At 45.7% G+C, this 13,129-nt stretch overlaps 1 protein-coding gene across 4 annotated transcripts in view; it reads left to right on the top strand.

The window, feature by feature from the left end:
• Positions 1-13,129, top strand: part of GPR137B (G protein-coupled receptor 137B) — a 101,775-nt gene that overhangs the window by 40,099 nt on the left and 48,547 nt on the right. For all 4 annotated transcript variants that reach the window (XM_029594106.1, XM_029594107.1, XM_029594104.1 and 1 more), the window contains exon 2: positions 11,832-11,881. In XM_029594106.1, coding sequence (XP_029449966.1) covers positions 11,832-11,881 — 50 coding nt within the window. The remainder of the gene's footprint in view (positions 1-11,831; positions 11,882-13,129) is intronic.

Below are 13,129 nucleotides of genomic sequence, written 5' to 3' on the forward strand. Positions count from 1 at the left end.
CCAGAATGGGCATACACACTTGCAGAGGAGCACATCACTACAGCTAGGTTCTAGGACTTCCAGAAAAATGTAAGTTCAGTGATGTAATCCACAAGGTAACCATTGATCTACCTCTGCATTATCGCATAGGATCTAGGATTGCCTAGTTGACGGAATATAGGATTGCCTAGTTGACCTCCAGTCAGGAGCGCAAGTCCCATTCAGGAGAATATACTTCCTGTCACAGCTAGAAAAGACATTATGGGATTATCTAAGAGAGAAATTGGACCTTCAACTTTACCAGCAGAAGCCCCCTTTTTTCTCTCTCAAAGAAAGATAGTTCCTTACATCCATGCATGGAATACAGAGTACTGAATTCAATTTCCATCCAAAAAGGCATCTTCACTCCCTCATTAATGAATTGTTCAAGCATCTTTGTGAAGTGCAGATACTGAGAAAATTTGATTTACGCAGAGCGTATAATCTGATCTGTACATATCCGGCTAACTTTGCTTTGCGGACAGCGACTGAATATGGACTATATTTTGGGGTCTTGAGATTGTATCTGGGTTGTCCTTCTCTCTCGTCTCCTCATTCCTCCTGGACTGGGCATCCGCCTTGCTATCATGTTGGCCTGGTTGGTATGTTAATATAAAATTGAGGCAAGAAATGGGCTAGTCTGAGGTACAAATAACATGCCATCTATAGAAACTCCAGATGTTTATGATCCAAGAATATTGGCACTGGAAAGTATTCTCCTTCAGGAGGTGACACTCTCTTAACACAAGTAATTCTTCATTCTAGATATGATGATTCTTTTCTGTTGGGATTAGAAGGCCCTGGGGTGTAGGAGGTTTTTCAGAGGTTCCTTTGCCCTGGTCATGGACTGGCAAGGCTGGACTCAGGGAGCATCCCTAGGATTGAAGCTGGTTTTCTGCCTAACCAACTCCCTCCCCCACAGGTTGAGCCTTTGGTTCTGGGGGCTGTTAGGACTTTTCTTCTGTGGGACATCAGGGTGGCGAGGCAGGGCTGGGCATAGAGCACCGGCTGGGACTGGATACAGAATACGGGTTGGGGCTGGGCACAGAACACAAACTAGGGACTGGATACAGAGTCAGGCAAGGACAGGAACTAGTCAGGGACCAAACAAGGACAGGACTAGATAGGGACTGGACAAGGACAAGGCTGAACAAGTACTGGACAAGGTAACAGGAAACAAGAAAGCCCCGAGCAGGCCACAAAACAGTGCAGGAGACGAGTAGGCCACAAGGCAAGGCAGAATAGCAAGGAAAGAGTGGGCAGGTGAGAGAGCAGAGGTAACTCAATGAAGAGGCACTGGACAGGCTATGATAATTAGGGCTGAGACTCGTGCGTAGTCACTAGTGTAATCAGCTCTGCAATAAAATCTATACTCTGAAGCTTCAGAACAGGAAGAAAATCCAGAAACCTCTGTAGCTAGTAAACTAACTCAAATTATTTTTGTTGTTATTTTTTAATATATATGTTCTATCAAGCTTTTCAAATATGAGAAATTAAAATAATTTATCACTTTACTTTGTCATGCTGTTTTCAGTTGAATACACAAGGAGCTACACACGATAAAATGTCTATATAAATACCCATATACCTAGGGCTTAATTTGTGGGGGAATGGCCTGGAACATAGTTCCACACTTCTTTCAGATTTAAGAGGCAGAGCAGCAGGGGTGTTCTGCTCCCGGCCCTTCCACCCGAGCAGCCTGCAGGGAAGAAGAGGAGAGGAGTGAACCTGGAGCACATAGAGAAGGGAACAGCCACTCTACTCCTTTATCCAGCTCCCCACTTCCTGTTGGCCCTCTCCCCTCCTGTTCTGAAGAGAACAGGAGGGAAGTTTGAGATCCTGAAGCAGACTCTGCAGAGCCATGAACAAGCACAAAAAAAAAAAAAGTTTTGAAATAGCACAAGTTGGAAACTTGTGAGCAGCAATGCCAATTGTCAAGACTTCAACCCTGGCCTTCATGAACAGCATTACTGCTCACAAGTTTCAATCTTGTGCTAAATTAATTCGACCACTCTTTGTGCCTGTTACCTAGAGCTTAATTTCTGATGGAATGCCCCAGAACAGCGTTCTGCCACCTTTTTCCAGGACCAAAGGAAACAGAGTAGAGCTAGCAGTCTATATCAATATCGGTGCTGGCTCTCCAATTGCAGCAAGGATCATTCATGGCCTCCCAGCCCCTAGAAGACACAGAGCAGAGAGTGCTGGAACTGCTTATCCTGAGATGGGGGCAGCCACTTGGCCTTGATTTTTGTATGAGTTCCAAGCACAACTGAGGAGCTATGAGGGAGAATGGCCAAGCTCGAAGACATTGCCTGGCAGCCCCACTGCTTCTGCTGCTACTGGTGTTTTGGTTTACTGGCTTCACTGCTGCGTATCATGTTTGTTTCCTGGCCTCTGTGGTCTCTGCCCTTGGTGAGCACACTGGAGGGAGGGGAAGGGGCAGGAGACTAAGGGGATTGGGGGGGGGGGGGAAGTTAATGATCAAAGGGAGGAAAGGGAGACCGAGTTTTGGGTCAGGGACAAATGAGGGGGATATATGGGGAGGCAAGAGAGTGAGTGGGGTTTGGAGAGAGGAATGAGGAATGTGGGAGGGTAAAAGAATGAGTGAGAAGATCGATGAGGCTGTGAGTTCTAAGGAGGAGAGAATGAGCGAGGGGATCAAAAGTACTTCAGGGTGAGAGTGAGGGGACTGGAGGGATTAAGGTGTGAGTGAAATGATCAGAGTTGGGGGAGGGGGGGGCAGTCTGTGAGTTAGGTGATCGAAGGGTCAGGAAATGAGTGAATGAGAGGAGAGGGTGAAAGAGGAGAGGATGCAGTGCTGCTCCCTTCCCTTCTCTCTGAGAAGGCCACACTTGAATTTTAGTCCCTCCCCTTAGCCTGAGGAGGCTGAGGAAAGCAGGCAGTATATGCTAATCTGCTCTCACCTCAAAAGCAGAGGAGAGCCCGCTGATTCTGGCTCCGATAGGAGGCTTGTGACTTACTGGTTAAGGAGAGAAAGGAGAGAGGTTGATGAGAGGGTCATTTTTTATTTTAATTCATATTTTATTACTTTTTCACAAAGTATTATTAACATACTTCGCCAGGAAAAATAAGACATGTATTATACAAATGAAATTAAGGAAATACTAATGATATTTAGCAACCAATACAGACATACATATTCTTGTATTCGAGGATAATAACATATGACTCCTAGCCAGGAATGTAAAGGAGTTCTAAATTTAACTAATCAGACAAGAAAAACTGGCCTGGCGTGCGATGTCAGTTATTTTCTTTAGATTGACTTATTAGCCTACTTTGATGGAATTAGTCACATTTCTGGCATACAAAAAGGACTTGAGTTGTTCTGCAGCTGAAAACATAAATCTCTCATCTTTTCGGCCTACTAAACAGCAACATGGGTATTTAAGGACAAAAGTATATCCTAATGCCTGAACTTGAGGCCTAAAACTCAAAAATTCCTTTCTTCTAACCTGGGTCGGCCTTGACAAATCTGGAAAGATGTTTACTGCCTTGCCGTGAAATTCTATTCCCAAATTTAGGAAATAATTTCGCATTACCTTGCTAACATCTCCTTCAGAAATGAAGGAGACTCGTAAGGTATCTCTATCTAATATTTCAACAGCAGAACTTTCAATGAATTGGGTTAGTTTTCCAGGGCCTCCATGCGATTTTCTCCAGTTTTTTATATTTTTTTAAGGATCTTGTCAGAAAAAAAGCTTTATTAACTAGCGGCATTTGACAATCATCAAACTTTAAACATTCAAGAAAATACTTTTTCAATGTGCTTTGGGTATTCTCTCCCAAAGCTCTAGGGAAATTAGTCAACCTCAAATTCAAATGTCTAGAGTAGTTCTCAAGATACTCCAATCTTTTTGACTGAGTTCCAATATCCTTAATGAGATTCACATTTACTGTTTGAACTTGTGAAACTTTGCAATCCAAGTCTGTTAGCTTTTTGCCCCCATTTCATTTATTTGTCCTCCCAGGTTTTGATTGGTAGTCAGCATTTCGTTATCCAGCTTGTTATATTTTGTCTCACAAACATTTACCAGTTTCCCAGTTGTGACCATCAAGTCCCATAGGGTATCCAGTGTGACTACTGCCAGCTTAGGAGGTGGTACAAATAACTCACCCCTTGCCAAGGCAGTTTGAGGTCTTCCAAGCTTCCAGCGTTTGGATTTCCCGTAGCCTGGTTTCCTCCTCTACGGAACAGACTGCGGATATCGATGTACTCGATCCCTCCGGTCTTTCAGGCCCCGCTGTTTCCGTCGGGCTGGAGAAGAGCTGTACTGTAGGCACGGTCTCGCTCCCTCTGCGTCCCCCTCCCTTCGGGTACATGGGATCATCTCCCTGCGTCACCTCGAGAGACCTCACCATAGGAGGCTTGCAATCAAGGGGGGCTAAAAGTAGTACCCCCTTGGCGGCGATAGAGCTCCTTCTCCATGTGTGGGAGTGGGGAGGGGTAAGAGTTGGTGGCACCTGCACCACTAGGGGATTCATGGGAGGGGGGGAGCTGGGAATGGAAGACCAGGATTCCCAGGGCAGAGAGGAGGAGGAGGAGGGTAGAGACTCTCTACCCTTTTCCTGTAATCCTCCATTTCCAGTCTCTGCAGTGCTTAAACCTCAGCCATCCTTTGCCCACCAGTGCTCATCAGGCAAAGAACAGCTGGGGGTTGAGCACTGGTGGGGGCAGGGGATGGCAGATCACCGGGATAAAGAGAGAGAGACTGTATTCACGTGTGTGTGTGTGTGTTTGGGAGAGAGCTCACATCAGGCCCTGGCCCCTGGCCCCCACTCACTCACACAGGTCACACCTGGCCCTTCTCTGCTCCACAGTTTCACTTCCTTTCTGTCTACAAATTAAGCCCCGCATATCCTTCTTCAATCACCCAGCTAACATAATCATTTTATCACCGTATCTCTACAGTCAGAAAATACCGAATGGGATTAATTTAGTCTATCCTCCATACATTTCCTGATTATTGCCACACATTTATAATCATGACCATGATCTTTATCTATTGTAATCTTTTTTTTTTTTTCCCATTGAAACTATATCCCATACTCTGCTGAGACAAATTATTCAAACCTGGGCAAGCAGGGATTCTTCACTTTGCTGCTATTAAAATTCTCACAGCCAGTAGCAAGGCTTTCAATAATTTATCATCCGTGAATAAATTCCCCTCACTGGCAGTTCCAGAAAAAATACTTTTGGAATAAATGAAAGCTCCTTGGAGGTAATGCGGACAGTTTTTAAAGGGTTTAAGTTCCCAATTTTGGGGGAGTTAAGCTTCTAAATTGGCCCTTATCAGAGCTGAGAGTCTAAATTTAGGCTCCTAGTTTCATTAGGCACCTAATATAGGGGTCTCTGTCTAAGCAAATCAGAGGAAGAAATACATTTAGGCCCCTAAGTTTTAGGATCATGCATTTAAGTGAATTTTCAGCCAAGTTTGACTGAAAATAGACACTTAAACAGGGAGCCTAAATTTAAGGGCTCAGCTTTTTTTTTTAAATATTGGCCTCAATCTGTTTAAACTTAATTTTAATTTTTTTTCCAGAATTCTTGCAACACTAGGCAGGACTACCACCACATATGGATATAGAAATAGTGACCACAACATATATTTGTCAGAATATGGAAGGTTGCAAATAGATCAAGAACATGAAACCCTACAACCTACTTCAGGATTGCACAAACAGGGGAGGGCTGCCGGGAACGAGCTTCCAGGGGTCAGTAAATGTCATACCGCGGGGGAAGGGGCATGCGGCTGCTGGTGGACCCGATCCCATTGGCCGCCGAAAAACAGAGAGGCCGTGCAGCCGCCAGTGAAGCTTATCCCACCGTCAGCTGAGCAGAGCAGGATGCCCCATCTGTGCAGGCCCGAGGTATTACAATTCGCAAAGGTAGAAGTTTCTCCATGCTGATCTCGCGATGCTTGAGATCAGCATGGAGGAAGTGCTAGTCCCGCCGGTTTTTTAATATCGCAGGGCCTGCACAAAGAAGGAGGCAGCAGAACGGGCTTCTGTGCCAGAACCAGTGACGAGCGATCGGCTCCTTCTCAACAGCCATGCAGCGGCAGTGACTGCAGTAGCAGGAATGAGAGAGGCTCCAAGGCTGCCGGCAAAACAAAGAGAGGGGGCCTGCCTTCAGCGTGTGTATGTGTATGAAAGGGAGCTTGTATGTGTGTGTGTGTGTGAGAGAATGGGTGCCTGCCTGGGGGTGTATGTGTGTGAGAGAGAGAATGAGTGCCTGCCTGGGGGTCTGTGTGTGTGTATGTAAGTGAGCGAGAATGAGTGCCTGCCTGGGGGTCTGTGTGTGTGTGATAGAGAGAGAATGTGCCTGCCTGGAGGTGTGTGTATGTGTGTGTGTGTGAGAGAGAGAGAGAGAGAGAATGAGTGCCTGACTGGGGGTCTGTGTGCGTAAGTGAGAGAGAGAGAGAATGAGTGCCTGCCTGGGGGTCTGTGTGTGTGTGTGTGGGTGTGTGTGTGTGAGAGAGAGAGAGAGAGAGAATGTGTCTGCCTGGGGGTCTGTGTGTGTGAGAGAAAGAGAACACGTGCCTGTCTGTGGGTCTATGCATGTGTGTGAGAGAGAATGGGTGCCTGCCTGGGCATTGGTCTGTGTGTATGTGTGTGTGAATGAGAATGAATGGGTGCCTGCCTGGGGTTTGTGTGTTTATTAGGGAATATGGGGGAGTAAGTGCTTTTGTGAGCACAGGAAAGGGAGAGGGACTTATAGCCTCTGTATGAAAGTGTGTGGGTATGTATGATAACATGTATGTAGTTTATGTATGAGAGAGAATGAACATGCAAGTATGTGTGGGAACGAGAGAGGATAAAGTTTGGGTGTCCCCCTAGCCCCATTATCCTCAATAATCTCAAGGTGACTGGAAATCAAGTTCCTAGCTATGGACAGCAGGGGCTTTTTTTTATCCTCATTAGTTTTAATTATTGGGTGTTATTTGGTATGTGTGCTGCTTTGAAATATTTTATTGGTGCTTGAGAAATTAAAAAAAACCGATTATGACTTTAATAGATGTTCTAATTGTCAGAAGTTTTGAAATATGTATTCTTTTATTAGTATGATTCTACTATTAAAATTGATGCTTTATGTTTTTTAATTTCATTGTTTTATGAGGAATGGTGGGGGGGGTTTCCATTGATACACTGTAGATAGATTCTGGCTTCTTAGAGTTTCCATTTCAGTTTTTGTCTGCATATTGCGGTTCTAATTTGTGATCCTTTATTCTATATTTGGTGAGGATCTGTCTCTGCTCTGTGCGTGTGATCAAGGTAAGAGATTTTGCTAGTGTGTAGTGTTTGTGTAGGGATCTATAGAAATCAGGTTTGGTTTGTTTCCTCAGTAGGTGCTGTATTGGTATTCTGGGACTCAGTGTAATATTTACCTGTGCTGCTTTGTCACAGGTAGGGTTCTTGTTTGAGTTCTGGTGTTACTCCTGTTACGTAATAAGTTTTCAGTATAGATTTTGAGTGTCTTTTTTGTAGGGTTTTGTATTAGTTCACAATGTGTCTGGCAGTGGAAAGAGTTTGTGCTGCTGTTACTGTGAGGTGCCTGTCTGGATATAGTATGGTATCTGCCTCTCTTTGTGATTGTGTATATCTGATTGCTCCTATCAGCAACCTGAAGAAAATCAAAACTGGAATTTTGACCTTCTGGCTGGCAGCGGGATTGCCTGTTATTTGGCAAATGGTTCAACAGCAGATTGGTTGGTAAGAAACTTTGACACACACACACTCACACACACACACACACACACACGATGTAACCCAACTTTGGTGGGTGGGGATCCAACAAATTGTATGGATGAAAGAGGGGAGGGGAGCCTAAGCTCAAAAGGTTTGCTCACCCCTGCACTATTTTGTAACTAACATCAATACTGTGTAAGACAGAGCAATCCTAATAGGCACTTCCAGTCAGTTATAACCTTCCTTTGTCTTATAGCTAAACATCAGTCTTACTATGAGAACTTTGATGATGAGTTTGCTCTATGCAGTCCCATATTTGAACTTTTTTGGATTTTGTATTGCAAATAAAAATATCGAGAAGGCTTAGCTGGTTATGGTGAGCCTCGCAGCTTGACGTCCCTGAAATACCCTGACATGGGTCCGTGTTTCGAGATCTGCATCAGGGGGGGGGGGTCCCTCCACATGCTATATCTGGCTGCAATAATATCGTTCTTCATCACACATTGTTTGACTGCATCTTACCCTGGTCTAGTGCATGCCCTAGCCACCTTCTGCCTTGTGCCTGCCTCCCCCCTCGTCGTGCTGCCCCCACCCAGTCACGCCTCCCCCCCCCCCCCCCCCCCCATTAGGGGGCATAAGCCATGTAGGGCCACGAGTGGCAGCACCAAAGAGGAGTGGAGATTCGGCAATCTCCACTCCTCTTTGCCGCCGTTCAGAGCCCCACATGGCTTGCACCCCCTAATGGTCGGCACCCTAGGCCCAGGCCTAGGGTGCCTACTGCATCCTTCCGGTCCTGGTCTTGAATTCAGCTCCCACTTTATTTGTAAACATTTTTTATTGTTTTAGTATAATAACAGACAACAGAACAAAGGTGTTGTGACACTTAAACACCCGTGGGCAATTACAGAAAAAGATTAATTTATATTTCTCTTCTAGCTTCCTAAGCTTCCAAGTTCACAGTCCTCGTTGTAATGTAACTTTGTTTTTTTTTCTTCCTTTATCTAGTTATTTTACCCCTGTTCGATGTAAACCGTCCTGATATGGTATTTAACCATGAAGGTCGGTATAGAAAAATGTTAAATTAAATAAATAAATTAATTGACACATGGCGCACCACTCCCATGCAACTCCCCCCTCCCCCTTCCTCCCCAAAACCACACTACGTCAGTCAATCAGTCCATATTGTGTGCTGTAGCTGTATTAGGACGGCAGCAAAGAACCAGTTCCTCTGTCCAACGGAACCTAGAAACTAGAAACAATGAAACAAAACACAAAGCCTCTATCAGCAACATATCCATGCAAATCCAACACCACACAAAGTACCTTAAAATAAACTGAGCGCTTACTTTGACAAGTGTCCTGACTCATTTTGTCGCCAAACCGGAGTAAGCCCAGTTAGAGCCTTACTTTTATACTGTTATCCACAAAAGCAACTTGTCAATGAAAAATAGTTAATTTGATTAAATAATAGAATACCGTTCGATTTCCAAATTTAATCCCCGATAAAATATCCAAAATTGTTCTCGTAAAGTGAGGCGTGCTTCTTGATCACCCCCTCATAGTAATTCTAAAATCTGTTCAACAATGCCCCATTTCAACTCATTGAAAGAGTGATTGTGTTCAAGACAGTGCGACACTATGGGAGCCTGTAACTTCCCCGTAAACAAGCAGCTTTTGTGCTCTGCTAATCTAATCTTGAGCTTTCTTTTTGTGCGACATATGTACAGTTTTTTGCATGGATAAATAATGAAGTAAACCCTAATGTTTCTACCCCAAGAAAAGGCCGTCGTAGGTGGTGAAGAAAAAACCTACGATGGCCTTTTCTCGGGGTAGAAACATTAGGGTGCTGTGTAGTGCAATCCTTTCTCCCGGCTTCTCCCATTCGTCAAGTAATTGGGTCAGTGGGGCATAATCCTTGTGGAGACTGGAATTATTGTATACAAGCAGTGGTGGGAGAGAGTTGGCAAGCATCATCTACCCACAAAGTCATCCACCTGCGAACCGCTACTAATTACTCTTCATCTTTTGTGATTTACGTCATGAGTTTCATGTTGATATAGAAACATGGAGTAAATGTTCAAAGAGCCACAAGTGGCTAAAATATCCAGTTAAGCTGGTTTATTTTTTTAGGATAATTTTCAACCATAGCCTAGCCAGCTAGATTATGTCTGAAAATGATCCTAAACTAATTTAGCCAGCTGGCTGCTGTGTGGTGTACTGAAAATTTGTAATATCTCTTTCCCGCCTGAGAATCCATCCTGTAATTACTTTTAGGTGGGTAGATTCTTTACTTAAAAGTCTGGTCTCTCCCTCTTTCCTACTCCCCATCTCCAAAAATATGAAATCTCATGGCAGCCTCCCAACCCCTTCCCAATTGCCCAGTTTTCAAATAGAGGACTCCCTAATCCCCCCCTCCAACCTGCCAGATATTCTGTTAAAGAGGTCCCACCTTAATAGCCCCTCCGATTCCCCTCCTGAGCCCCAAAGTGAAGTCAAGCCCTCCCCATATCCCCCTACCTACCACACCTCCAGAATCTGTATTTAGGTTGCCATACTAGGGTGTCTGCCTTCAACAGCAGAAGGGACATGGAAAGTAACTGTGGCTCGCTGCTGAATGTTGCCGCCTACCGGTTTTACATGCTGAAGCCCTGGTAGGCACTAGGCAGCATCATACAGCAGTGACCCTGCAGTGCCGGCAGGGTGGCTTTTGTGTCTCTTCTGATAGTGAAGATGGGAACCGTCCAGAATCTAGAGGTTTGGTGGGTGGGAGGGGGGGAGGGAGGGCCCTGATGATCACTTTGAGACTTGGAAGAGGGAATCATGGGAGTTGTCCAGGGAGGGCATCTTCGTTTAGAGGTTGGGAAGGAAGAGGGTTGCGGGGGCTGTTACAGGGGACACAAGAATTGCCATAGGCGTGCAAGGGAGGCAAGTGTATCCCTGGAAAAAAATCCTGCTTCCCAGTGCTGGCACAGGCCTGCTGGCTCTATCATGCCCCTTCTCCGTTAATGCTCTCCTCTCTTGGTGTATCGACCTCAGTTGGCAGGAGAGCAGTGCCATCAACCAAGTATTTCTAACCCAGGGCCTCTCTTTCCTGTGCAGTTCAATCAGCTGTTTGAACTAAATGTTTTGTGTACAGAGAATCATGTGGTTCCCGCAGCTAATCTGTGAACCATGCAGCGGGGGAGAGAGGCCATAGCAGCAGGAGGAGCAACGTTAGAAGTGCCAGGCTGCCTAGGCTGCTTTCCTGCAGACTGGGGCCACAAGCCATGGCGTGGGGAGAAAGTGGGAGCCCATCCAAGAGGCAGGAAGAACAAGATGGGAGAAGCTTGAAGCTCGGAGGGGAGGAGGAGATCAGGGATTTGGGGACTGGGTGAGAGAATGGGGATTTGGATGGGAGAGCAGGGACAATAGGAATTTTTTGGGTACTCAGGTGGGAACTCGGAACAGCAGGGACTAGCAGGGACTAGGGAGTTGCATGAGGGACTCTGGAGAGCAAGAACTTAGGGATGGGGGAAATGTGGACTTAAGAGATTGAGTGGGGTCTCGGGAGAGCAGGGACTTGAGAATTGGGTTGGGAGTCAGGAGAGCAGAGACTCAGTGATTGGGGGGAAAGTGGGGACTTGAAGACTGTGTGGGGGGTTATGAAGAATGGGAACTCAATGATGCAAGGAGCAGAGCTTGGGTGGGACTATGGAGAGTGGAAACTCAGGGGGTTGGGTGGGACAGCAGGAACTCAGAGAATGGATAGGGACTCGAGATCGGGGGCTGGAAGACTGGGGGAGGAGAGAGGAAGAACTCGGGACTGAGAGACTGGGCTAGGGAGGGTGGGAACTTGGAGATTTGGTGGGGGTCTTTGGAGAATGGGGACTTGGGGATGGGAGAACAGGGGCTTGAGAAAGTGGTGACTGGGATTGGGTGGGGGAGAATGGGAACTAAGAGACTAGGTGGGGGCTTAAAGTGCCCAGGCCATATCACAAAGACTTGTTTGATCATCTTTCTTTTAGTCCAGCACAGTTCATTTTTACATAAATACAACACAAACTGATGTTCTCCTGATGTGAAATTAAATTTTGACAAACTTTTCTTTTTTTTGTGTGTTATGGCAGGTGATTTTCAAAGCCAAGTCCAAGTATTCTCCAGAACTGCTTAAATACAGGTAAGAGTTGGTTGTGTGTGCGTATTATATTCCTCATCTCTTGCTGTAAGTGCAAAACATAGGCGTGCGCAGCAGCTAGCGTACACTGAAATCATATGCAAGAGGAGGTGGTGAGCAGACTTCCTAAGGAAGGAACTCTGCTGGGGCAGCCGATGGACATATTTACCTGTCTGTCTGTCTGTCTGTCTGTCTGACTACCTACCTGGCACAACATAGAGCGGTTCAGCATCAAACATTGTACACGTCTTCTTTCCGCTTACGAGCCTGCTGCCATGCTGTGCAACCAACTGGTGCCAGGAGGGAGAACAGGAGAGAGAAAGAACAGGGACCCAGAAGGTAAGATGAACATAGGAAGGGGGGAAATATTAAGTCTGTGGGCAAAGGGAAAGGGACTTATTTCTTCTTACAGCCCCAATTCCTGAACCTCTGTCAGAAGCTCTGGCCCTGGGAGATAACCGGATATGAACCTGACACAATGGGGGGGGGGGGGGGGGGGTTTGCTTGGGAACCAGGAGACAGGATATAGAAAAGGAGCTGCAAACGCTGCCTGGCAATACTTCTGCAGTGGAGGTCGAGGAAGCGGAAGCCTCATTACCAGCTCTCTTTCCTTACCATCCCGTGTTACGCTGCCTCCGAGGAGCGCAGACTTGGACGCTCAATCAGATGATTCTCGGCTCACGTTTTGCAGGAAGGCCACCCTGTAGCCCCCGCCTGTCAGTTGTTGTTACTGAACACATTTTCCCAATGCACGTGAAATGTTTGTCACACGTTTCTCTCGTGCCAGGGCCACTCATATTTTGCGCAGCTATTTCCCTCACGCCAGTCAAGTATTACTTGCGGCACGTGACGTGTTACTGCGAAAGCAACGTTAATGACAGCACATCGCAGCTCCATTTTTAGCCTGCTTTATTCTGTTTGGCAACCAGCTTGCTGGTCCTGGTGAGCCTGGATAATGTCTCTTACGTCTCTTCTCAGGGCTTGTGTGTCAGTTTGCAGAGAGATCCCACACAGCAAAATTAGCCATCTTATCGACTAACAAGACTTTGCTGTCACATGCAAAACTGCTTACATTTAGATGATTCTATGTGATGTTTTTATTTGGGATTTTATAACAAGTTTAATATATGTTATTCTACTGTGTGTTAAAACGTGACCAAAGGAACACCCTGAGCGATTTTTTTTTTTTTTTTTTAAATCTGGAAAGGGTGATTCACAAGTATTTTAAAATAAATGTAACCAGCTGGATGC

Source organism: Rhinatrema bivittatum, chromosome 3 (assembly GCF_901001135.1).
Source record: "Rhinatrema bivittatum chromosome 3, aRhiBiv1.1, whole genome shotgun sequence".
Lineage (NCBI taxonomy): Eukaryota > Metazoa > Chordata > Amphibia > Gymnophiona > Rhinatrematidae > Rhinatrema > Rhinatrema bivittatum.